The 25,117-nt window shown below is 28.1% G+C and overlaps 2 protein-coding genes across 3 annotated transcripts in view; one reads left to right on the top strand and one right to left on the bottom strand.

Annotated features, from left to right (window-relative positions):
• Positions 1–491: 491 nt before the first annotated feature.
• On the bottom strand, positions 492–24,024 carry LOC107438615 (cilia- and flagella-associated protein 52). Of its 2 annotated transcripts, none has more exons than XM_071178655.2 (14): positions 23,881–24,024; positions 21,441–21,640; positions 20,480–20,616; positions 17,765–17,893; positions 15,864–15,963; positions 14,586–14,748; positions 11,809–11,998; positions 11,264–11,321; positions 9,538–9,650; positions 7,998–8,146; positions 5,856–6,034; positions 4,423–4,541; positions 3,211–3,448; positions 492–917 (listed from the first exon to the last, which is right to left on the bottom strand). In XM_071178655.2, exons 1-14 carry the CDS (start codon positions 23,930–23,932, stop codon positions 762–764), a joined length of 1,983 nt encoding a protein of 660 aa, XP_071034756.2. In that variant the 5' UTR covers positions 23,933–24,024; the 3' UTR covers positions 492–761. The 2 variants fall into 2 exon arrangements, with proteins under 2 accessions (XP_071034756.2, XP_087022002.1); XM_087165876.1 differs by lacking the exon at positions 23,881–24,024 and adding an exon at positions 21,750–21,904.
• A 227-nt stretch (positions 24,025–24,251) lies between these two features.
• The window catches only part of LOC107438605 (nucleoporin 358), a 54,269-nt gene continuing 53,403 nt past the window's right edge, over positions 24,252–25,117 (top strand). The window contains exon 1 of the mRNA XM_087165875.1: positions 24,252–24,554. Coding sequence (XP_087022001.1) covers positions 24,483–24,554 — 72 coding nt within the window. The 5' untranslated portion in view covers positions 24,252–24,482. The remainder of the gene's footprint in view (positions 24,555–25,117) is intronic.

The following is a 25,117-nucleotide window of genomic DNA, read 5'->3' as shown; positions in this document are numbered from 1 at the left end:
TTAAGGTTCCGTAGCCGTAAAAATTGGGAACCGCTGATCTAGAATATCAACCTCATCCACGCATCAAATAATAAATATAGTGTAAGCGGAGGGATTCACCGGAAGTTTTCAAGATACCGTTCAGGTTTTAAAATGTTATTGTTTGCACTTCACAGTGAGCCATCCATATTAAATTTCTATCCTTTTCACGACTGAGAAATATATGTATATGAATTTGATAATTTCGTCGAGAGGCAAGACGGTCTCTGAGGTAAGGTTATCCACAAAAATATTGAAGACATTAAAATAAGTTTCAATTTCAAATTAGATTGAGAAATCTGAATAGAAATTGAGGTAAAATAAACTTGTTTCCAAGTTAGTCTTGATAATTTGAGAAAACTGAAAAAATATAGAACCGAGATATAATAAATAAACACATAAGAATCAAAAGCATTTTTTTAAAAGTAATTTACTTAAAACAATAAAAATCGATACAATAAAAACAAACACTATTAAGAATGAATATGAATTTATTTATTTATACAGAGGTATCTAATAAAATACTGATATATACTCTAAAACATACTTTGATGATGCGTACTTAATTAAAACACTTCATGTGTACAAAAGATTTAAAATGGCTGTTTAAAAGTTATCAAAACTTCGCATCTAAAAAAAATTTATGAATATTTTCTGAATACCTTGATTGAAATAGATGGAAAACCTTTTTCACAAGTATCAAAACTAGAATTTCACTTATTTCACAGTAACGAGTGGGTATATTATTGAAGTTGTGCGGGAAATTTCCAGCGAATAATACTGCCATCTTTTGCAACACTTATAATATGTTTTTTATTCGGTGAAATTTTCAGAGCAGTAATTTCATCACTATGACCATATCCAACATGAGTGACTGTACCTTCTAGATATTTCCAAACCTAAAATCAAATGAAGAAAAAACATCCAATCATAAAGCATAATGAGTTATGCAATAATTAATAAACGTGTAAAAATATGATTTAACAAACGCTCATAAAAAAGATAAATATTCCCCGTTTAAAAAATAGTCATAAACTTAAGTATTTTTGAGTTAAAATTAAGTATTTTTATTTATTTATATTAATTAAGTATTTTTGAAGTTAAATATCTGTATTTTTAAGCAACAAACTACAAACATTTGCACTTTTTGTGAAATATTTTTCCATTGGTAGTTATTGAAATACATTGAAAATTGCAAACCTAATTTAATCAGCATTTAAAAATAAGCAGAAGTAAACCAAAATACTACTAAATCTTTGATATACATGCTTAAATCGTTAATTTGTTTAAAATAAAATGTTTTTTTTTAAGTAAGTTATTAATATTAAGTAAAAATTTTTAAGTTCCAAAAAAATATATGCAAAAGTAAAAGTACAGCAATTAAGGAACAAGAGGTAAACTAAAACTATGAAGATAAAATCTAAAGCAATAAATAAAGAAAAATAAATAATCATTATCAATGAATTAATTAAATTTGAATTTATAAGTATTTGAGTACAAATTATACAATAGCGTTGCTTGTCAATGTTTACTGTTTTATTGAAAATTAAATTAAGCTTATACTCATCGCATTCTTAAAATAAATTATGATTTAACTCACATTCTTAAAACTAGTCAGATTTTATTTGTGTGTTTACTGTGTTACTGAAAATTAAATTAAACTTATACTTATTATATTCTTAAAATAAATTCAGATTTAAAAATAGGACAGTTAATTTTCTCATACGCCGTTATGAACATATGGCTGTACATTTTCAAACAAAGTAATCGAAAGGCATGACGAAACTTGCAATTTATTAATTTAATTCTTTTTTCGGAACTTATTGATATAAATAATTTATCTACACAAGCATAGATTTTATTATTAATTGTTAAATGAAATACAAAATGATTGACAAAAATCTTATTACGCATAGCAAATTTAACGGTAAGCTGGAACGCGTAAAATTATTTGGATCAAAGTTAAGGCAAAATTAAGGAATTTATTAATAGAAATGATTTATTTCAATACAATTATATCTTTATTAATTATTGATAAATAAACCGCAATACGATTGAGAAAAATGTTATTATGCATAGCAAATTTAACAGTAGGCTGGAACACGTACAATCATTATTAAATCTCATCAGTCAGCATCTTAGAATTATAACCTACGTACCAATACTTTATACTTTTATGTTGTGGTCAACTTTTCCTGTTGGTTGAAATCTGACCATTTATCTAAAGCAAAACCTTATAAACCTAAAAGCTTATCTAAACTCAACCGTCCAACCTAATGTAGGTATTCGATTCGGGGGTAAACCTAATCCAAACTTAGGGTCCAACAAAGATAACCTATTGGTTGTCGTAGTCTTCCTAATTTATGGCTGCAAGTCCACACTACATAACCTACCTACTCTGCATAATTTATCTACATTAGGTTTCTCATATGCAGAGACTGTTTGATTTTTGTATTTAGTGTTGCAATTGTAGGATGTTTCTTAAATGATACTTCAAATTAAACTTTAAATAACCTGTAATGTCAGCATCTTAGATTTTAGATTAAAATTTTTATTGTAGTTTTCTTGTTTTGATTGTAGTTTTATTACACAACTTAGGTAGTTTTCTTAAACTTTCTTTTAAATTTGAGGGTTTAATTATTATCAACTAACATTAAAATGTCAATGATTCCTTTCTGTTCACTTCTCTTATTCATTAAGATTTTTTTAATTAGTAAAAACGAAATCTTTTTTAAAATACGTCTTGGTAAATAACACAATTTGAGTGCTACTTATTTTATTATTATTATTTTAATTTTGTGGCTTAGTAATCTTGAAAAATTTCCTCTGAATTAAGAATAAAATTCTTTTATTTAAAAAAAAAAATTGGATGAAAACTTTAAAATAATTAAAGAATGTTTTGTGACCAGAGCATTGGCATTATCCGACAAAAGCACTATGAAATGTCCTTAGCAACGCAGATTCAATTTTCAATATTGTTTTGCTTATTTTCTAATGCAATACTACAATTAGGTTTTTAGAAGTAGATATTTGTTGAATCCTTCTAACACCTTTGCCAATTAGTAGCGTAGTACTATGTGAATTATTCTAAAATAAATATCAACTTTTTCTAGCAGTTAGACTAAGCATCAAATTCAATAAAAAAAATTATACCGTATAAGTGAAGAATAGTTGTTTGAAAGTAATATCTACCTTTATCAACTTATCAGCGCCACCAGTGACAAACACTTTGCAGTCATCAGTTATGTCCATAGCATTTATAGATCCGGATAGCGAAGCTTCTAAACTTCGTACCATCGTTCCATCAAGGACTTCATAATAAGAAATTTTACGATCCGTTCCACAGTTAATTATTTGATATTCCTCAGGACCATAACACACTGCTTGAAAAATTGTGTTTGCAAACACCACTTGCATCCTTATGAAATTCCTTACAAAAAAATACGAAAACATGAGTTTACTTATCATAAGGTCAATAGCATCAGTTAAAATAAAAGTGATAAAATTTTAGGAAGTTTAAAAATGTGGCTTTTTGAAATTTTATAACTTTTATGTTACTGTTTCGTCCGAATTCGTTCAAATTTTGTATTTTGTCATTTGAAATTACACAAAATGAAATTTGAATGCCTTACAGTAAAAAATCATTTCGACCATCATTAAATAAAATAATAAATATATTAAATAATTATTAAAGTTATTTTTAATGGAATTAATTATCTTTGTATAAACGAGTTTTATAACAATGTGCAATAACTTTTCGCTGTTCTGACTAAACGATTTAGACCATATATTCCAGATTGCAGCTATCTCACATAATTTTAATGTCGGAAATCTAAATCTGTTGAATATATAAAAATCTAAGTTTATTCAGAGAAAGTATGTTTTTGTGACTTAAATATTTGCAATTTAACGTCTGATTCATAATTTTTAATCCTTATTATCGTCTGTTTTCTTAACTTATGATATCGTCTAAAATAATTAACTTGCATATATAAAATAATTAGACTAAAAATAGCTATAAATTCATGAAAAATCCAATAATTAAAACTAAAGGTATTCAGGATGATTTTATTTATTTTTTCACTCAAACTCTTTCACCTTAGTTTAGGAACTAAGGAAACTGTTTGTTAAAATTTTCCTTACTGGGATCATTCGTTTAATGGGTTTTGACTTTAAATAATAGTAACTTGAATTTTTTAAGCGTAATTTGGACTTTCCACTTATGTTAAGTGATTGTATTTTAATTAAAAGTAGCAAAATTACATGATGAGGAACGGTACAGCAGCAAAATAATTTGCCTCTCTTTACTTTGCCTAGTTTAATCGTGTGGTAGAGAAAAGAGAATATAGAATAAAAATTATGTAATTCAATTTTAATTCAAATAATTCGATAATTACAACTTACTCTAAATCCCAAATTATACATGAGCCATCACCTGCTGAAGTTACGCATTCCTTATCATTACTTTTCACTTTTATGCACGTAATCGCACCTTTATGCTCTTTCATTGTACGAAGAAGAACCTAAAATTTTAATTCAAATCACTTGCAAAAGCAAAACAAAAAACCTGATTGATTTCAATATTAAAAATGATTTTTGATCATATAAAAAAATTAAAAGCAACAAAAAAAATTACAAAAACTGTAATGGTTTTCTTATCTTCCATTTCATTCGATTATCATAAATAGTAAATATATAAAGTAATAAATGCATATTTTTTCAATTTAATAGTAATAAAGTAATAAATATTTTCAATTGAAGAGATGGGGAGATACATTCTAGTTTACTTGTTGATTTTTTGTAATAAAATAAAAGTTAAAAAATTGAAAATAACTGTCAAGTGTCAAAGGTTTAAAATTTTTTGTTTATATGCAATTGCTTTGTTGTTAATAACAATGCACATTAAGGTTTTAAGTATTTAAATCTTTAACCCTTAGACGCAAATGGGACAAAGATGTTTCTTTTTATATTTTAGTAATATAAAATGAAAATAAATGTATAAGGAAAATAAATATGCCAAGTATCTAGGCATTAAAGTAATAAATAAGCTTTAATATCTCAAGTATCTAAGTAATAAATATTTTCAATTGAGAAAAATAGGGGAGGGGGGAGATATTCTAATTGGCTTGTTCCCTTTCTGCTATAAAATAAAAGTTAAGTAGTTGAAAATAAATGCATCATGTATCAAAGTTTTAAACCTTTTATTTATATGCACTTGCTTTGTTGTTAATAACATTGCACACTAAGTATTCAAATCTCTAACCCTTTGACGCAGATGAGACACCGGTGTTTCCTTTATATATATTTCTTCTGGTGCTCACAAGTAAAAATATATTTTGGTATAAAAAACACAGTCTAATAGTTACGGAAAAAATCTGTTAGATTTTCGAAATTATATTTGTACTAAAATATAAAATACAAAAAATATAGTTTGGAAATTCTTTTTATTATTATTTAAAAATTTATCAATAATTGATTTTGTAAATTAACAAATTTTCAATGACGAATAACTGTTTCTCATAGATCTAAATAACTGCAAATTTGAAAAATTATTGTTTTGGAATGTAAGGAAGATTTTACCTATAACGCAGAGAAAGACACCGATGTTTCAAGCTGTATTTTATAACTATAAATTATTTTATAGTTCCCCCCCCCCTTATTTTGATTATAAATTTTTACAAAATAATAAAAAAGGCGTGAAAAATATGTTTAATAAAAATTCTGTGACAAAGGGGATCAATAGCAATTTATAATTTAAACCATAAGAAATATTTCATTTCTGAACAAAATAGTTAAGTTTTATTAAAAATAATTTTTTAAAAGAATAGAACTATTACTTGAACACTTGTTGTGACATTCCAGACCCTAACATCTCCTTCACCTCCACCGCTTATGATATTGCGACAGTTGGAAGTCGCGGCAATGGCTGTCACACCCCGTTGATGAGCATTTTCTATGATGTAAATAGGATGGCCAGTTTCAGGAGTATGAGCTCTAATTTTACCATCATTCCATCCTGTTAATTTAAAATTAAGAACACTAACTAATTGAAAATACGTGTTTCACACACTATGATGCAAATAGGATGGTCAGTTTCAGGAGTATGATCTCTAATTTTACCATCATTCCATTCTGTCAATTTAAATTAAGAACACTAACTAATTGAAAATGCGTGTTTCACACACTATGATGTAAATAGGATGGCCACTTTCAGGAGTATGAGCTCTAATTTTACCATCATTCCATCCTGTTAATTTAAAATTAAGAACACTAACTAATTGAAAATACGTGTTTCACACACTATGATGTAAATAGGATGGCCAGTTTTAGGAGTATGAGCTCTAATTTTACCATCATTCCATCCTGTTAATTTAAATTAAGAACACTTACTAATGGAAAATACGTGTTTCACACACTATGATGTAAATAGGATGGCCAGTTTCAGGAGTATGACCTCTAATTTTACCATCATTCCATCCTGTTCATTTAAATTAAGAACACTTACTAATTGAAAATAAGTGTTTCACACACTAATACATTTAAATTCTAACTATTTGACTTATGCGACGGACCCTTTGCTTGCCCTGGATTTCTTGAGAGTGTATGAACTCATTGATAATGTCCAGCTGCCGCTAGACAGTGAGGGGATTAGTCACACAAATAGTACAAAATGCTATTATAATTGCAAGAGAAGCAGTTATGATTCCAAACTATTGGTACTGTAAATGCAATTGAAACTATTTCATTTAGTTTCAAAAGATTGTTCAAGTAGCTTATGTTGTTATAGATTTTTAGGTCAAATCAAGAATACAATCATTATTTTTCTTTATTCGAAACAATGGCACAAATTTTTAACCTAACAGATTATAAAAATTTTCTCATGTAACTACAGCACATAAACTCATTGATAACAAAGGATTGCATTTTTGAAAATATTCAACAGTTCAAGTGTATAGGTTCAAATTTGCAAAAATTTGAGATATCAAAATTGAAATTTAATTTCCTTCTATTTATTTAAAAATAAAAATATCGATTTAGAAAAAATATAAATAAATTATTAATTTGACAATTATTCTCTTTAATCAAATCGAGAGAGAGGGAGAGAGAGAGTGTGCGCGTTTGAATACCTCAAACTTGAACTAAAACTTTAATTTTTTACCAACATTACTATTTTACTAATAAAAATTTGGCATCGTTAAAAATAGATTAAAAAAATTGATTTAAAAAATTTCTTTGTTGAAAAAAATCATTATTTATTTAATTTTTTAAATCTAGTATAAAATTATTAAAATGAATGAGAAATTCTTTAATTTCACATATTTGTCCTGAGATGAAACATTACAACGATGAAAAACTTTTCAAATATACATAAAAAAATAAAATAACAACTTAATTTTATTGAATTTCTTTTTCATTTTAGAAAATTGCACCAATAATAACAGTTCTTTATTAGCTAATAATAAAAATTAATAGCAAAGAACGCTATATAAATGAACAATACTTATCCTATAAAGCAGTTATAAAATGTAACAAAGTCACAACAGTTATAAAAAGAGCATGCTATTATCTAAAAAGATACTTTTTATAAGAAAATCGATCATTACAGAAAATTTTGAGAAAAAAAAATCAGTAAATACATACTCACAAGCTGCTTTTAAAAAACTAATTTTGGGTTTAATTAAACCTAAAATAAAAACCACGTGGACTTATTTTAATCTATTAAGTTATATATTGGTTAGATTAATTCATCTATACATGAATCTATAAAAGTACAAATACCTGCAATCTTTCAATACATATTTTTTTATTTCTTTTATAATTATTTTAAACTAACATTTGATGTTGGAGGAGAGATAATTTATCTTATAATTATTAGAGATAAGATTAACTATCAAATTGATGATTCGATCTTGATTTATGCTAACAAATAAATACAAAATGAAAATATGAAAGCAGATAAATTTGAAAATAAAATTTACCACTTATAATTGATCTTCCGTCTCTCATTACTAATACAGAATGGCATGTCATGTTAGGAACTTCAATACGCAAAAGCTCTAAGGAAGAGGCGAGATTCCAGACTCGGATTGTTTCAAAGGAACAAGTAGTGAACAAATCTGAACATTTGCTAAAAAAAATAACAGAGTTTATGTTGGTGTAAGGCAATAAAATACATAATAAACGTTTACAAATTAAGAGAAATGAATTAGCCGCGATTCGCATTCATCTTTCAGAAATATTCTGAAATCATTCTATAGGGCGGTTATAATTGAAGTTAATTTTTTTAGACCAACATAGAGATCATTCTGGTTGATGGATGGTAATGAAGCTTGGAATCATGTATTCTGTAGACGGTAAAAATTTTTCAATAAAAACAATATGTTTAAAATTTTAGCAATGAATGAGAAAAGAACGAATATAAAGAATGAACAGCAATTCAGCTGCACGATGGGAGCGGCAGTCTGGGAAGTATTCCTGATGTTGATGATCCGAAGCCAGCCATCACAATTTTGATTGTCTGCAAAGGGGATGGCTTCCTTTAGTAGTCCGACGACCTGCGCGTGAAGTTGAGCACTTTACGGTAGAACAGTTTAATGAGGACCGATATAGCGTACACTCAGTCCCTCTCAGACTAATTAAAGAAATGATCCACCCGCTTACTGACCATTGCTAATGATTCTTGGCTTCGGTGATCTACTGTGTCCACTATGGGGCAGTATAAAACACATAAATTGTGGATTCAAAAATTTATTATATCAATGTATAGATTCAGTGCATATTCCATATTTGTCAAACACTTATTCAAAATTTGTTTCATAAAGTTCAATTAAGAGCTTTTCAATCTATTGCAACGACATCACATGTTATGCTTATGCATGATTTTAAATTCAGTATGATTTGGAAGTCTTTTTGTCCTCTTCTTTGCGCCCAGTTGCTCTGAATTAGGTAATAATCTTTTTTCTGTTATGGCATATTGCTGATTGATTTTACCGCAAAGACTACTAACTGGTTTTTCAAACCATAATAAAATGCATTAACGTTTTTTCGTACATGAAAAGCGCTATCTAACGATTATAACGAAAACTAATTTTATAGCAAATTTCTTTTATATTTTTCATGGTCCAAATATTGTATATATCAGATTTATTGGACATCCCTTTATTAAAATGTACGTTATTCTGGTTTATCTATGGTAACTTTGACTATAAGCACCCCGTATATTAAATACGTAATTACGATTAAAGGCAAATGCAGACAATTTCTGGTTTTAAAATTCGAGTCTTGAATTAAATAAGTCATTTCAGATTATATATTGATTAAAACTACGGGATTATTCTCTGACCAAGTGAGAGAATACTAAAATTTTCAAGCACCTATAATTTTTTACAAATTCTTTGTCGGTTTCATTATTCTGAAGAAATGTATCAGTGATTTTTTTTACCGCGTGGCTTTGCCTCCTCCGTTATAAATTATAACATGAGTTTACATTGGAGAAATAATAAAAATTTAAGCGCTTACTAAGGAAAGACAACATCATGGACAGCTTTACCGTGGCAAGTATAAATTCGCTCACACTTAAATCCAATCAAAGTGACTTGATAAATTTCAGACTTTTGAGAACCAACCAAAAACTATTAATGGAAAGAAAGCTAATTAATTATACTTATTTTAAAAGAACAAAACAATTTTCTTTAAATTTATAAATTATATTATTACAGAAATAACCTTCAACGTGAATAATCTCGCAATTAAAAAAAAAAAATATTTTATAGTATACTGCAAAAATAGGGTTCACTTACACTATGAAATCAGAGTCAAAAATGTTTTAAAAAAGAAGAATAAATACAAGTTACTGTCAAGAGTAGAGTAACTTTAAACATTTTTAAGAGAATTCGAGAAATTCAAAAGACTAGAATTCAAATTTGTCCATTTGTTATCGTGACGTATTTTTTGCTTGACTATGATCTGATGTAACCTAAAGTGTAGTTAATTAAGAAATATAGAAATTGTTTAACTTTTTTCCACAATAATATTCTCTTCTAAGTGGCAACTTTGCTAAAGAAGAACTAATCACCACTCTAATCCATAGTGTTACTGATTTAATAATTTTTTTATCCTAAAAAATTCTTAAAGTTTGTCAATCATTTATTAAAAACTTTACGGAACCATGCGAGGGAAAGACATTTAGAAATTTTTTTTCCATGAAAAACTATAACTGAAACACGTTAAAAAAACATATTGTTTGTTTTTTATTTCTGGGTAAGCAAGTATAATACTCTATAATAAACGGTTCCCAAAATGTGTCCCGCGGAACACAGGGTTCTAAAGAAGGGTCACAGGTATTCTGAAAGTTAAGACTAAATGCAAGCAATTTTGAATTTTGAAACCTATAATCATATTTACAGTCCGTCAATAATCCTATATTTAATTACTATTTTAGTTGTTTTCCTGAAATATAGAGAAACGAAAAAAAAAAGAAGAAGAAAAACACAATATTATGAAAATATAATTAAAAGGATATGCATGTATCAAGTTTACAACAGCATTTCCAAACGAGTGTTTCAATCCAAAATAAAATAAAACTATATGCAAGAATAAAGAATTATGTATCTTTGATAACCATTTTTAATTTTCATTATATAGTTCTTTTTCGTTTTTATTTCGACTTTATCCATAATACCGCTTATTATTTATTTTCTACTTATTTTATATGGAATCATCAAAAACAAATTAAAAAATAGACTGAATGATCATGAATTTAACTGGCAAAAATTTTAATTTCAAAACTGATATTGATAAAAAGTGGATTCGCCACTATTTTGAAATAATTAGCAGTTTTTATTTAGTTACTATGTTCAAGTTGCAAATGAACTTCCGCTAAAAGGATGGTCAATCATTTAGGTACCATAGCCGAAACAAATTGAGAGCCGCTGTTCTATATAAAGAATAAAACGATTTTCTCCCTTGTATAAAAATTTAGAAATGGAAAGAAAAAAATATATGCATGCATTTTTAGGAAGAAAAATAGAATCATAGGGTAAGTACGGTTCTTCATTCATTTTTTCATTTTTTTCCTCTTTCTCTTTATTAAGAAAAAGTCACAGATTAAACTTACTTTTTACACCCGTTAACGTGTTTATTCATTATGGATTAATGCACCCGCAAGCAAAATGATCTAAACATTTCTTTTAAATTAGAATGGATTTAATAAAAAATCAAGATAGTGCCTCTGAGTTATAGTTACCTGGTGTCCATCTCCTCTCAGAGCTATCGATGTAACTTCTCCGAGTATCAAAGTTTTTCTAAAACGCAAAAAAAAAAAAAAAAAAAACAGCAATAATAAGGCAATTAAGAAATACATTTATTCAATTTTATAAACAATAAACATTAAGCTATGGAAAAGATGTAAAAGCTAAAAAACAGTCCATGTAAGAAGCTAAATTTTTCAATTCTAAAAGTTTGCAAAATTGAGAGTAGTTAGTAAACATAGATCAAAGATAAGTGATAAATGAAAGTATGCTATCTCTGTGTGTGACCCCGTAATTAAGCTCGTTAATTCCAAATAGTTAATAATTATTCTAAATAAGCAATAGAAGTTCGAATTTCGAGTAATTTTGACGTAAGTAATTGTTCTGAAATTGTTAGGCAATAGAGCCTCAAAGTCTACCTCCGGGTAGTGGTCTTCAATTTAGTTGTAGTCTGATCCTGGTAATTTATGCACACGAAGAGTAAAAAAATAAGAAATAAAAAAAAATTAATAAATAAATAAAAATTAATCCTATTACTTACTTTAGTTCTTTAAGTTTCATTTCTATTTTGACTTGCTTAGCTTTAGTTTTCTTAGTAGGAACTGTTCCCGTATGGGGTTTCTTTGTCAAGTCTTTTACTGGACACTCTACTTGACTGCAGCGACAAACAATTCCATCTCCAGTTCCAATTAACAGTTCTCCAGTTTTTAAAACAGCTATAGCAGTTACACCTGCATTATAAAGTATGATTACAAAAAAAGAAGTTCTGAAATTAGAAAGTAAAATTTAAAAAAGGAAGGGAAAAGGGGGAACCAAATTAGCAAATTAGACTACGTAGAATGCAAATCGTATAATGATTCTTTCAAAATGTAATGCAATAGGCTTTGGTGGCAATCAAACTCTTTATTTTTTACGTAATAAGTTTCAACATTAAAAATGAATAAAAGTATGTAAAAACAAGCTGACACTTTGCTTATATGAAAGATTGTTGTAGCAATTTTAAACGATATTAGGGTCTACTACATATGGTCGATAAACGATATTATGGTCTACTATTTCAATTCTGCGTAAATCTGTCTGGATCTCAGTAATTAACTGCCTAATATCCTGATACCGGGGGTCATGAACTTATTATTACGTATAGATCTTCGACTTCACATCAAGGAGTTTAATTTCTTCGATTTGAACTATTTATTCTTGTAGATTACCAAACGTGAAATTGCATAAAAAGGGAACATTGAATAATGCTTCCAACTCGAAATCCGCAATAAAGAATATTATATTTATCAAATCCGATGTTTCACAACATAAGAGCAACCTGTATAATTTATGATAGTAAAAAAATCGGTATTAACTTGAAGACAGGATTTTGCTTCGAGTTTAAAAATTCCCCTGTTATTTGCTTATTCTGTATTGAATCCATAGGCAGAATCATATGAATGTTCATAGAAACTGAATGTTCCCAAAAACTGCTATGCAATCTTATATGGCTTGCTTTGCAAGACATGCTAACTACCAAATTAAAACCCATTTGCAATGTGTTTTAGCGAAAAATCATAAGAAAATTAATTATTAAAATCTTTATAACGAATTCCTCTTTTTCTCTTTAAAACTAATTCGTCTTTAGAATAAAATTTTTAGTTGATGAGTTATTGAAATTAAAAATTTAAATAAATGCCACGCAGTAGAAAATATGAAAAAACGAAACAATAATTATGCTTTTAAAAACGATTATCGGAGATTCATAACATTATTAAAAACACAATTATAAATTTCGTGATTTGGAGCTATGGCTGTAAGGCTGTCAAATGGTCTAACTCTTGAGAGGATAAAATTGCACATGAATGACTAAAAACTGCATAGTTAAAAACCATGCATGGTAGCACGTCTCTTACGCTTTCTTTCAATGTTACTACGTCTTTCATAACTGTAATGAACACTTCATTCTAATTATCGAGCACGCTTTTTTACAATACTTAAAAAGCGTAACAGCACAACTAATATTCATTTTTTAATGAATAGTAATAACAAATGAATAAGCTATTATTATTGGACCTGCATAATAAATGAAGTATACTATAAGACACTTCGTTGATATGAATTATTCGCTTTTAACCTTTCAATTAATTCTTCCCACCTTATAACTTAGTTTGTTTCAGCATTTCACCGCTAAAGCGAGAAAAGAATTTTCATTCTTAAATTTGAAAACGTGAGAGTAACGGGCGGATCCAGAAATTTTTTCTGGGGAGGTTCATAGACTCAGATCCCCAACCCCACAATTAATTTTAAAAAAAAAATGAACAATGAACAATAGAGCAATGCATAAATAATTCAAATATTTAACATCTTAATAAATAAATAATAAATGTAATGCGCTTTTTTGAAACTTTGGCAAATCTGTCAATGATTTTTTCAATATCCAAATCAATTTCTCGATGAATGTTTAATAATGCAAGTTCATTTAATCGCACTCGGCGCGCTTCAACATTACTAATGTTTACAATGAAACTATGACGAATTTCGTTTTAATCTTTTGGATTATGATCCCGCAGTGGACTGATAGTTAAGACACGGTTCCCAGCAGATCACCGAAGTCAAGCATCACTGGCTGCGGTCAGTGTACGGGTGGGTGACCACTTGGATCAGCCTGCGTAGGGACCGAGGGTGTGCGGTATTTGTCCTCGTTAAACTGTTCTACCGTAAAGTGCTCGACTTCGCGTGCAGGTCGTCGGGCTACCGAAGCGGGGGTGTCATCCCCTCTGCAGAGGATCAAAATTGTGATGGCATGTCTTCGGATCATCCTCAGGGATGCTTCCCAGACCGTCGCCAATAGCCCATTGTGCAGCTCTAGTGCGACGTAAATGAACAACAACAACAACAATAATATGATTCTTGAAACAGTGAAGAATATAATTAGATGAAAAAAAAATTGATTTCTCCGACCTACCTAGGTGTATATGCCTCCTTAAATAATTTTTAAAATACTTCATTTCTTTTGTAAACTATTAAAAAAATTATTATTATTTTCGTCTTAAAATTATTATTATTATTATTTTTTTTTTTTTTTGGGGGGGGGGGGGGGTTCATGACCTCTATGACCCCCCCCCGCTGCGTCCGTCACTGGTGTGAGTGTGCGCTTTTGTGCTTATACCAGCTCACGCACTTGATATTTAATTTCCTTGTTGCCAACGCGAAAGGGAAACGAAGACTTTCTTTGAAAAAAAAAAAAAAAGAAAGAGGTGGAAACGCAAAGAAATATGCAAATAAATGAGGACTTTTTAAGATTGTTTAACGCATGCCTTTTGAAAAAAGTCTCACCTCCACTGAATAGAGGAATATCTCGGATGATCTCTTTGCTAACTATTCTCATCAAACAATTTAATAGTTTCGCATCGAAACCTTCTTCACTTAGGACTATTTGAAGTTTGAGTATATCACCAGAAGCAGTTCCACAATATAAGTGGTTATCAGCCATGTCTATCTGTAAGAATTTTAAAATTAACTAGTTAAAATTAAACCAAAAAATCGAAAGTGTCAATAAATTTCAAACTAAATGGTTTCGAAAGCTGTTGACAGTCTTTTATAATGTAAGAATTTTAAAAATGTGCTTTACACCTATGAATCAACGGGACTGAGATTAGTGTTGAAAAATAAAATCGAATACAATGTCACCTATCACGATATAGAATGTTGGGTATAGAATGATGTGAATGACACTGATTTTAAATTTTGTATTAAATTACGAATAAATTGTTAGTTGAGTAAACCGAGTATTGAATTTGAAGAACTTTTTTAATTATTTATAAATTATAAGAGTGTAAAAATATGGCTACGGCGTTAGCTATTAAATGATAAAAATACTAGAAATAGTACTAGTAATGTATCTAGAAATACTAGAAGTTAAAGAAAAGCGGATGTTTTATTCCAGATCAATAAAAAAGAAGGAAAAAAAAGCTTATAATCATGCATTTTTAATCATGTATTTTAATCAGTTTAATTATTTATTTTTTAATCGTATATTTTAAAAGGCATAGTAAGGTGGACATTACTGTAATACATAACCGTTGTTAAGTTATGGGAAAGGTGTATTTTTTATTTCTGGCAGTTATTTATTTTTTTATTATTTTTTATGTTAAATTCTCCCCTCATTATGTTTTAGCTCTGTTTACGTTTCTGTCTCAGTCTAAGTTTTTAAAAACATGTTTTGAAACCACATAAAAACACACTATTAAAATAAAATTTTACAACAAGTTAATAGTAAACTAATTTAAAACATTTTATTGCAATCGAAATACTAGACTATTATTGAAACTAGAATAGTTTATAATATTAAGTTGAGATAAAACAATGCATAAAAATAAATTCATATCAAGAAAAATTGTGTATTTTTAGTAACTAAATTTTTAAAACACAAAAGATGACTAGATAAAACGGTAATTTAGGAATCTTTTAAATAATCAAATCATTTGCCTAACCCTATCCAAGCAATAATTATAATAATAATAAAATAAAAATATCAAAGCTCTTATTTAATGTAACATCAAAATAATACTCTATTTTTTTCCAAAATAAATAAATTAAAAATCTCTTACTAACATCGACACATTTAATTTCTCTTCGAATACGTCCAATTGATGCATTGGTTGGAGTTACTCTTTTACTTCTGAAATTAATTTTCCATATGCGCAAACTATTACTGAAATAAAATAGAAAAGTTACACAATAAGAAAATTAGCTTTATAGTTCATTGAGTTTTAAACTATCATATTTCAGTGAAGAATTTAATCAATCCAGTCCTATAAATACGCAAACAACTTATTCATATTTATTAGTGTTTTATTTTCGAACATGATTTTCTGAAATATAAAAATAAATTTAAAATGTGTCAAAAACATTTTCAATAAATCGTTGGCTTTTATTCATTGTAATTGATTTTTAAAATATTAATTACATTTTTGAAGGATTCCTATGTAATTTCTTAAAAAGTTTATTAGATTTGTTTTCTGTTCGTCTGACTAGAAATTCCAATTCATTATTTACCCTTCTTACACTTTCTAATTTTTTTTTAAAACTTACTTCCTTACTATTATTATTATTTTTATTATCAAATAAAGTTGTTGAATGTTTTCGCCATCATTCATTTTTACCATGTCGTAAATTTATTTAAAATTCCTATTAATCAATAAATTTATAATTGCAGCTTTTTTTTTGTTTGAAAATAGACATTGTAAAAGTTGTAAGTTTTCACATGAAGCAGATTTCTATGCAGTTAAAATTAAATTAACTTTGGAGTTTACCTATAAATGTTTCTCATAGGTCTGTAAAAAATTTATTTGACATATGAGGGGGATAAGGACAACCTGCAACCCGTCACTGTCGTTCAATATATTTATTACTGCTATTATTGTAATATATTGGTTATATTTTGTAAGCTAACTATAAGAAATCCAAAAGTTTCAGAGAAAAGGTGTATAATTATTAAAAATCTTATATTTATATCGAAGAAAATTTCATTGAAAAATTTGTTATTAATAAAAAATTTCATTCTTAATTTCAATATTTAATAATAAAAATTCAAAGATATTACTGGTTCTCTAGAACCCCAAATAGCCTCCGCCCTTGAAGTCTTTGAGCGAACTTATGATCTACATTGTTATCAGATACATACATTTATATTCTAGTAATAATTTAATAAACACCCTACACCACAGCTAAGCTTCAGTGTAAATTTGTAACTTACTGCATATTTACTAGGAAAAAAGTTTTGGGGGCGATATATTTATGCTAATATATCAAGGATATAATAATACTAATTTATCAGGGGTATAATCAGAAACTATACCAATAGTAATGCTAATGAACACGTGTAAGATAAAAACAAAACATTGTGAAATCCGAACAAATAGCTCAGCACACGAAGTCGAACTCGCTTATTATAAAATATAGTTTAAAAAAAGTCAGAGTGCAAAAACAGGAAATTTTAAGACAGTTGTTTAAGTGCATATTTCAGAAAGTATTATTTAGTTAGACTTATGATCATGTTAGAAATGTTATCTAATTAGTACTTTATTGACTGCAATTTAAATATCACCAAATTTAAAACAATTAAGCATTTTACTTACTTGTTTATACTTTTTCAACTTATTATTATGACTATTTATTCATTTATTTTGAAAAGACGAGATTATTATTTCTTTTTTCTTCTTCTTTTCGGGTAACTGTACCTGATATTTATTAATCATAAATATACTTTGCTTTTTAAAAGTTATGAATCATGTTTAATTGAAGCAAGTATGTTTTGTTTCTTTTTTAATTAGTCCAAGGAACTGTCAAAAAAAGTTTCCTATCAGAATGTTATATTGCAACTCTTGAGCAAGGATAAGGATAAATTATAAAAATATTTTAATGAAGAAAGTAACATTTGATCAATATATCTAAAATAAAGTTTTACTACAGTTAACTCACTAATTATTTTTAATTTTAATTAAAAATCTTACTTTCCAGCTGAAACAAATATATCATTTCTCGTGTTAGCACAGCGTAATATATTTGCATAACCTCCAGCAAGAGGTGCAGCTACATTTCCACAAAGCAGAGCTGATCCATCCACGTCATAGATAACCACACTTTCAAAAGACAAAGCGTCACAGCAATTATTTAATAGAATAACAGTTTTGAGAAAATATGAAAAACATCTTTCGAACTAAAAATATTTCACATATAATAAATTTAGAATACAAGTACATTTAGGTCAGGGGTGTCAAACTCAAAAGCTAACTTGGGCCAAATAAACAATGCTTAACTTTAGGTGGGCCTCAAAAAAAAAATCAATGTTCATAGAAACAAATATTTTTATTTTCAATACTACATTGTAATAAACATATATAAAGTTAAATTATTGTTTACGTTCTGATACTTGACATCTCTTCTCTGCTACTATCTTTTCAATTTCGGGAGAAATTTTATTGACCGAGACTACTTTCAAAATTGACCCAACCTGAGCGTTATTAATACGGTTTTGGACAGGAGATTTATTTCCATTCATAACAAAAAATAATTGCTCTCACTGAAAAGTACTGCCAATTATGGAAATAATTTCATATGCGAGTTTTCGCGTATACCTTTGCCGGTAAATATTCGTAAAATTTAAGCACACCCACTTCAATGAATTTTGCCTTCAACTTTGAGTCTCAATGAATCTCAATCACTTCCATTTGCATATAACTGGGTACTGAGTCTATATTTATTGAGAAAATCAAAGAAAACAAACAAAATTTGTCTTCCAAAGAATTATAATCTTTGAACCTTGTTTCAAATTCTGTTTTAAGATTTAAATTTTTTTTTCTGCTTATTTTTTATACGATATAGTATCATCTGAACTAGATTTGTTCTTGTTGGGAAGTGCGTTAAATTTTCATTTTTCAGTTGCCTTTCCCAACGAAATAGTTTACATTTGAATACATTAATTATGTCAAACATGTTCGTAATGATCTGATCCTTGCCTTGTAACAATAAATCTAAATCAGATAAGTGTTTGGCTACGTAAAAAATAAATCCTGCAACCATATTTGATCAGAGAACAAACTTGTATCTTGATTTTTAGTTTGTAAAAACTTACATATTTCTTCTTTCGCATCCCAGAATTGTTAGAGAACCTTGAAGCAAGATAACCAACGTACCTCGCTATAGTAGGATAAACCTGAATATGTACTAAACTGATAGCTTAGTGTGAAACGGTCTCCATTTCAGGCAATTAGAATTTTACAATTTCGCCCGTACAATTTAAAATGATCCGTATAGTTCATAAATAAAGTATATTATAATTTTATATACTGGTTTCGTTTCTAATTCACATTTCCATTTTATTTTTACTTTGTTTCGGATCTATTGACTGGGCCACAAAAAAGTTCCTCTCGAGCCACGAGTTTGACACCCCTGATTTAGGTGATTCATAATTACCTTCCTGGTTTTAGAAAGTGTTAAAGGTAGAAATCGTTTAAAATTACTTTTATACAGACATTGGACAGGTGAGCTTTAGTTTATTTCAGTAATAGATGGTGACAGGTATAAAGCTCTTTTTCTCAGAAATCAACGATAGATGACAACACATAAAATCCATTGAAAGCAAATGTTGACAAGCTATTTTCCTTTAGCATTGACCCTCTATTATCATTTTCTTCATATTTCTAAAACGTCATATATCCAAAACGAATTTTTTTTTAAAAAAAATAATGCGATACTTCTATTCCGATTTTTAGCGAGCAAACATTACTTTTGGAGCAAATTAAGTTTGCAATTGTTCCATATTGGGTACAAAATGACTTGACAACGACCTGCTGTATTAAATTAATGTCAACGGAATTGATCGAAACTAAAATAGTTTTGTTTTAGTACTAGGTTCATTTTTGCATTATCCATTATAGATTTTTTTTTGTCGAGCTTTTTGACAACAGTGAAAGAATTGAAATCCCCTTGTGCGTCTATAACTTTCAAATTACGGGTGCAAGTTTTTTTTTTTTTTTTTTTTGCATTTTTTAATGAATTATAGATGAGAGTCGAGCTCTTGCCGGGACGATTTGGGGAAGGGAAGACTGAAAATAGTATTTAATATATAGAATTGAATGAACTTAATAACCCCCAAGAAACTATAATGGTAAGAAATACTTATCAATGAAGCTTCAAAAATTAATGTGTAAAAATCAAACTTGTTTCGAACTTTCAAAACAAGGCGTTCATTTTCTAGTTGCATTATTCGTAAATGATTAAAACAACACGGATTTTTTTTTTTTTTTTTTTTTTTTTTTTTTTTTTTTTTTAAGCGAAGAGGGTAATTATGATGAGTTATCAAATAATATCAACTTGGAAATTTTATCTTGTTAACTAAAAAGTAAAAAATAATTTTGTAAAAGTCAGCTCAAACCTTCCACGCTTCTCTCATTTGTTCAAGTATAATAATTAAAACAAAATTTTTATTTACATGAAATAAATAAATAATGTACTCCCAAAATGTGCTATTCTATTATGTGCTAAAAGAAATGTGCTAAAAGAAAATAAATGAAATGATAAAAACAATGAATCACAGAAATATGATATGTAATTCTTAATCAACTCTTACAGATTTAGGCAATGCACAAATCTGTTAAAAAAATGATTCACAAAATATCAATAAGATTTAGACGTTAAAATATTTTGTTACGTAAATTTTTTATTACTTCCCACAGTCTTGTCCTCCAAGTGAAATGATATATTTTGAATCGCATGTAAATGCCACTGCTTCAACTTTCACACGATGTATATTATGGCGAGCATAAATGGTTTGATCTTGAAAATTCCAGATTATAACATCTGCCTAAAAGTATACCACTGTTGAATATATAAGTTAAACAGGACACAAAGAAAAAAAAGAAGATAAATTAAATTATTTGTTTTAATTCTCATTAGAAAATGGGATAGTAACAAATAGCAAAGAAACCCGAAGATTGGTACAGTATGTACGCAGAAAGGGTTTTAACCCTTTCGTTACGGCAGTTCGCTCCGCCAATGAATGATGCACCGCTCCACGAGGTATGCACTTAGCGTGTCGATAAGCTGATTTTCATCATTATAAATAAAAGTGCAATCGACTTAAAAACATATTAAGCGCATTCGAAATATGCTTTCCGTTTGTTATCTAATAGTATCGCGTGGATGCTGGCTAATCATGGCGTACATACACACATGGCATCAAACGTACACACAGATTATCACATGGTTGATGGCTAAATATAGAGCTCGTCAATATAAAATATAATATAGATCGGAAATACAAATATACAGGTCGTCACGTGGATACAGCGTTCGTACACACAGGCCATCCCGTGGATGAGGGCTTAATACGACGCTTGTAACGAAAGAGTTAAGCATATTTTTTTTTTCTCATGAAAATTCCAGACATATACCACTGTTGATTGGAATTTTTTGAAATTCGAAATTTTTTCCTGAAATTTTATTTGAAATTTTTTCCAGTCTTTTTTTTTTAAAAAAAATTATAAAGACATATAATTAAGATGGTGATTAAAGGTAGTTACTAAAATAAATGGTTAGAGAACACTTCTGCATAATATTTTATGAAGTAATACCATTTTGTAAATAAATAGTAACTGAATGAATCAGCTTATAAATAAACTGAGGTACCTTAAAGCCCATAAAATTTTCTTGTCCAGAAGCTAGAAACGATCCATCTTTAGCAACAGCTACACAGGAAACGGTATTCGAATGACCATAGTATCTGTATTCTTTACCACTACTTATTTCTCTGACCATCACATTTTGTCCAACACTGTATGCCACGTGTTTTTTATCAACATGAAAAGCGAGTCCATTTCTAGTCTTCCCTGAAAAAATACAGGAGGTGAATTTCAAAATCCGAAACCTCATTACAAATATAATTAAGAGATATAGAACTAAAATCTGTACATTCAAAATTTGCCCGTCGAGACTTACTTCAGATCAGGTGTAGTCTTGTTCGAAAAGGATGATTCTTATTCAAAAAAGATATTTTGTCCGGAGAATTGTTAATATTATTAAATTAACCTTTAATTAGGCTTTATTATTATTTTTGTAAGTTTTTTATTTTGAGGAAATAGGTTTGCATTAACCCTTAGCCGTAAATGGGACACCGGTGTTCCTTTTTTTAAACATTTTTTTTCTGACTTTCTAATTACAAACAAAAATATATTTTAGTATTTTTTATTTACAAAAAACACTCTAATAGTAACTAAAAATTATGTTAGATTATGGGAATTACAATAGTTCCGAAATATAAAATTCAAAAAACGCAGTTTGATTTTTTTTCAAACATATTCAACAATTTATCAATAACTGATTTTGTAAATTAAGGAAATTTCAATGATGAATAACTGTTTCTCTTACATCTAAATAGCTGCTAATAAGTGCTAATTTGAAGAAAAAAAATATTATTTGGATGTGGGCCGTGTTTGGAAGATTTCACCGTTAACCCAGAAAACGACAACGGTGTTTCATGCTGTATTTCATAACCAGAAATCCTTAAAATGTTAAAAAATGATATTTTTCATTTAGTTTGACAAATTAATACAAAATAATAAAAAAAGAAGGAAATTGTAAATCTAAGGGTTAATACAAATGGAAAATTGATAAGCAAAATGTAAAAAAAAAACAAGATTTTTATTGAAATATGTAAAAATAAAGTAACATATTCGAAACTTAAAAAGTATATGACAGTGAATTTAAGGTCACAAGAGATAATATTTTAAGCTTAAAAACTATTTTCATTTAAGCGAAAACCAAACAAATAAGCAAAAACAGATATATTTCTGCAGCCCATTTTCTTGTATAGAAATTTCGCGATAATTATAAAAAATCACAAAGTTCAATAAAATTATAAGAATTTCATTAAAAATCTCTTTCGATCTCAAGAAATTGTTTTTATTAACAAAATTGCTTTATTTTTAAATTCATTAATTATTTTTATTATTGCATAGCATCCTCACAGATATATCAGTAAGTATTTCAATTATATGTATATGTATACATAAAACTATTTTACTGTCTAAGTTATACCTCACTTTTCTTAGAGATTTCAACTGAGATTTTAAAGAGGAGAAATCGAACGCATTCCCGTGTTTTCTATCAATTAACAGTTGAAGTGAATTTCGTTTTTTTTTTAAAGAGTTTCGAAGATATGAAATAAAAATAAAATTACTGTGATAAAGAGCTAAAATAGCTTTGTTGTAATAAATAGTTCTCGCTTCTTACACAGTCGCTGCATGTTCGAATCAATCTCATCAAGAATCAAAGTTCTATTGCCATGCAGTCCATCGAATATGTGATGTTCAAACAGTTTATCTCGTTATCCCAACGTAACACAGATGTGAGTTAATTAATCTTCAATCTCCATCAATAGTATGCTTTTTAATAATATTAATAATGATAATAAAAACTTGAGTCAGAAGTTTATATCATATATTAGGGGATATTTCCACATAAATATCTGCGACAGAAAAAAAAAAGAAAACTCAGAAGAGGATTATTTTAATGAGTATAGCTTGTAACTACCTCTGTGTAAACAATTTAATATTTTTCTTTCTTTCTTTTCACTTTTTTTTCTTTCAACTTTCGCTAGTTATACAAAGATCTTTAGGTGACTTGGTGATGGTAGTTGTCAATACGAAATCAATATCAATATGGAAATATTCTCACATCTTCAATTGAAAATTTTAAGAATGCAAAAGTTGATGTAATTGAAACAAATCAACAACTGCCTGAAAATGAGCCGACTGCTCAACATCGGTTGTAAAATAAAAAATAGAATTAACTGTGTTTTATTTTTGTGGAGTATTTTTTTTTACTATGCTAAAAGGAAAAAAAATTAATTTCTCTCTCTCCCTCTCTCTATATATATCCTATTTCTTAATAGGTAATCTTAAAAACTTTTAGTAAGTTTTTTCTTGTAAAAAAGAATTTAGAGTTTAGTCTGTTCCTTAACTTAAATTACAAAAATTATATGAATTTAAAAAAGCTAACAAAATTTTTTTTTTTTCAATAAACAATGTGGAAAACAAATATAATTTGATAATATTAAGATTTATCAAACCTTGAAAGGCTATAGTAGATATTATTTCTAATTGATCTAAATCTTCATTCATTTTAATTATTTAATTTTCTCAAGATAATTGTATTAGTAATATAGTCGTTAACAAGATAAAAATTACAGAGAAGGGATAAAAATATATCAAGTAAATAAAACAGAATTAAATGGTTGCCATGGCAATAGTAAGATCGCTTCACTTCATTTCTTACTTCCACAAAAGAACAAAAACAGAAAAAAATAATATATATTAATAATTTGCATTACTTTAAAATTTTTCATAACTTTCATGTAAATTGAATATATAATTTTTTGAAACATAATTATTTCCATTTTTCCTTATTCATACATCAATTTAAGAATTAAATGCGTCCGTTGCCCGCCTAATCGTATCGAATTTTCTCTCTATGTTCAATATTTACAATCTTTCTTTTCTAGGGATTTCATCGTTGGGGATTTTGAAAGCTTTTAACGAAAATTTTCGTTCTTGTAATTAAATTTATTAATGTATACGTGTGTAATGTATAATTTGCAGTTTTATTTATTTCATAACAATTCCCAAGTACCTTATATTTATTAAATAAGAGTCCTGTTCATTGTGGTAAAGTATGTTTCGTACAAAAAAAGATGTTGAGCGGCATGTATTAGATGTCTTGAGCAAAATAAACAGTGAAAACGAGGTAATAATTTTTATTAATTACCTAGCAATTAAAAGATCTTCATTAATGCTCATTCTTTGATAACTATTCGACACTAATCATTTCTGTTTAAGTCCTGTTTCCGAATCTGAAAGCTATAGATAAGCGTGACTGTGAAAGTAAAGATTTTGTGTGTCTTTATCTATTCTTTTTGCTTACCATTCAATTTCTAAGTGTCAGAAGTTAATTGTTATATACATTTCTGATAATAGTTATAAGTTGTTGCGGTGATATCAATAGAGTATTCATTGTATTTTGAAACTGACAAATGACAACGATCCTTATTATCCATTATAATAGAATCAATTAAGTTAAACAATAAGAAAGTCGAAAGAGATTTTATAAAATAAGATTTAAAGGGGAATATTTCCGTATCATGATCTCTCGCACCAACTACAATCGCCAAAGTGCCAAATAGAACTTGCAAATTTAATAAAAAGAAACTTATAGATATTTGCCCATAGGTGGCTACTAGTTATACCTTCCGAGCTGGTCCCTTTCTGTGATGTTTTTTTAAGTTTCTCACAGGCCAGACTTGGCGATTA

Source organism: Parasteatoda tepidariorum, chromosome 6 (genome assembly GCF_982258835.1).
Source record: "Parasteatoda tepidariorum strain Cologne lab strain chromosome 6, Ptep-v5.0, whole genome shotgun sequence".
Lineage (NCBI taxonomy): Eukaryota > Metazoa > Arthropoda > Arachnida > Araneae > Theridiidae > Parasteatoda > Parasteatoda tepidariorum.
This window is presented reverse-complemented; position numbering and strand designations above follow the sequence as displayed.

Bases quoted from the DNA above. Each gene is read 5' to 3' on its own strand.
- LOC107438615 (XM_071178655.2), bottom strand. From the start codon at position 23,932: ATGAATGAAGATTTAGATCAATTAGAAATAATATCTACTATAGCCTTT. The intron at 17,894-20,479 runs GTAATAAAAAAT...GTCTTTTGAAAG, and splicing joins GGAGGACAAGACTGTGGGAA to TGTGGTTATCTATGACGTGG. The intron at 6,035-7,997 runs GTAAATTTTATT...TTAAATTAACAG, and splicing joins CGGAAGATCAATTATAAGTG to GATGGAATGATGGTAAAATT.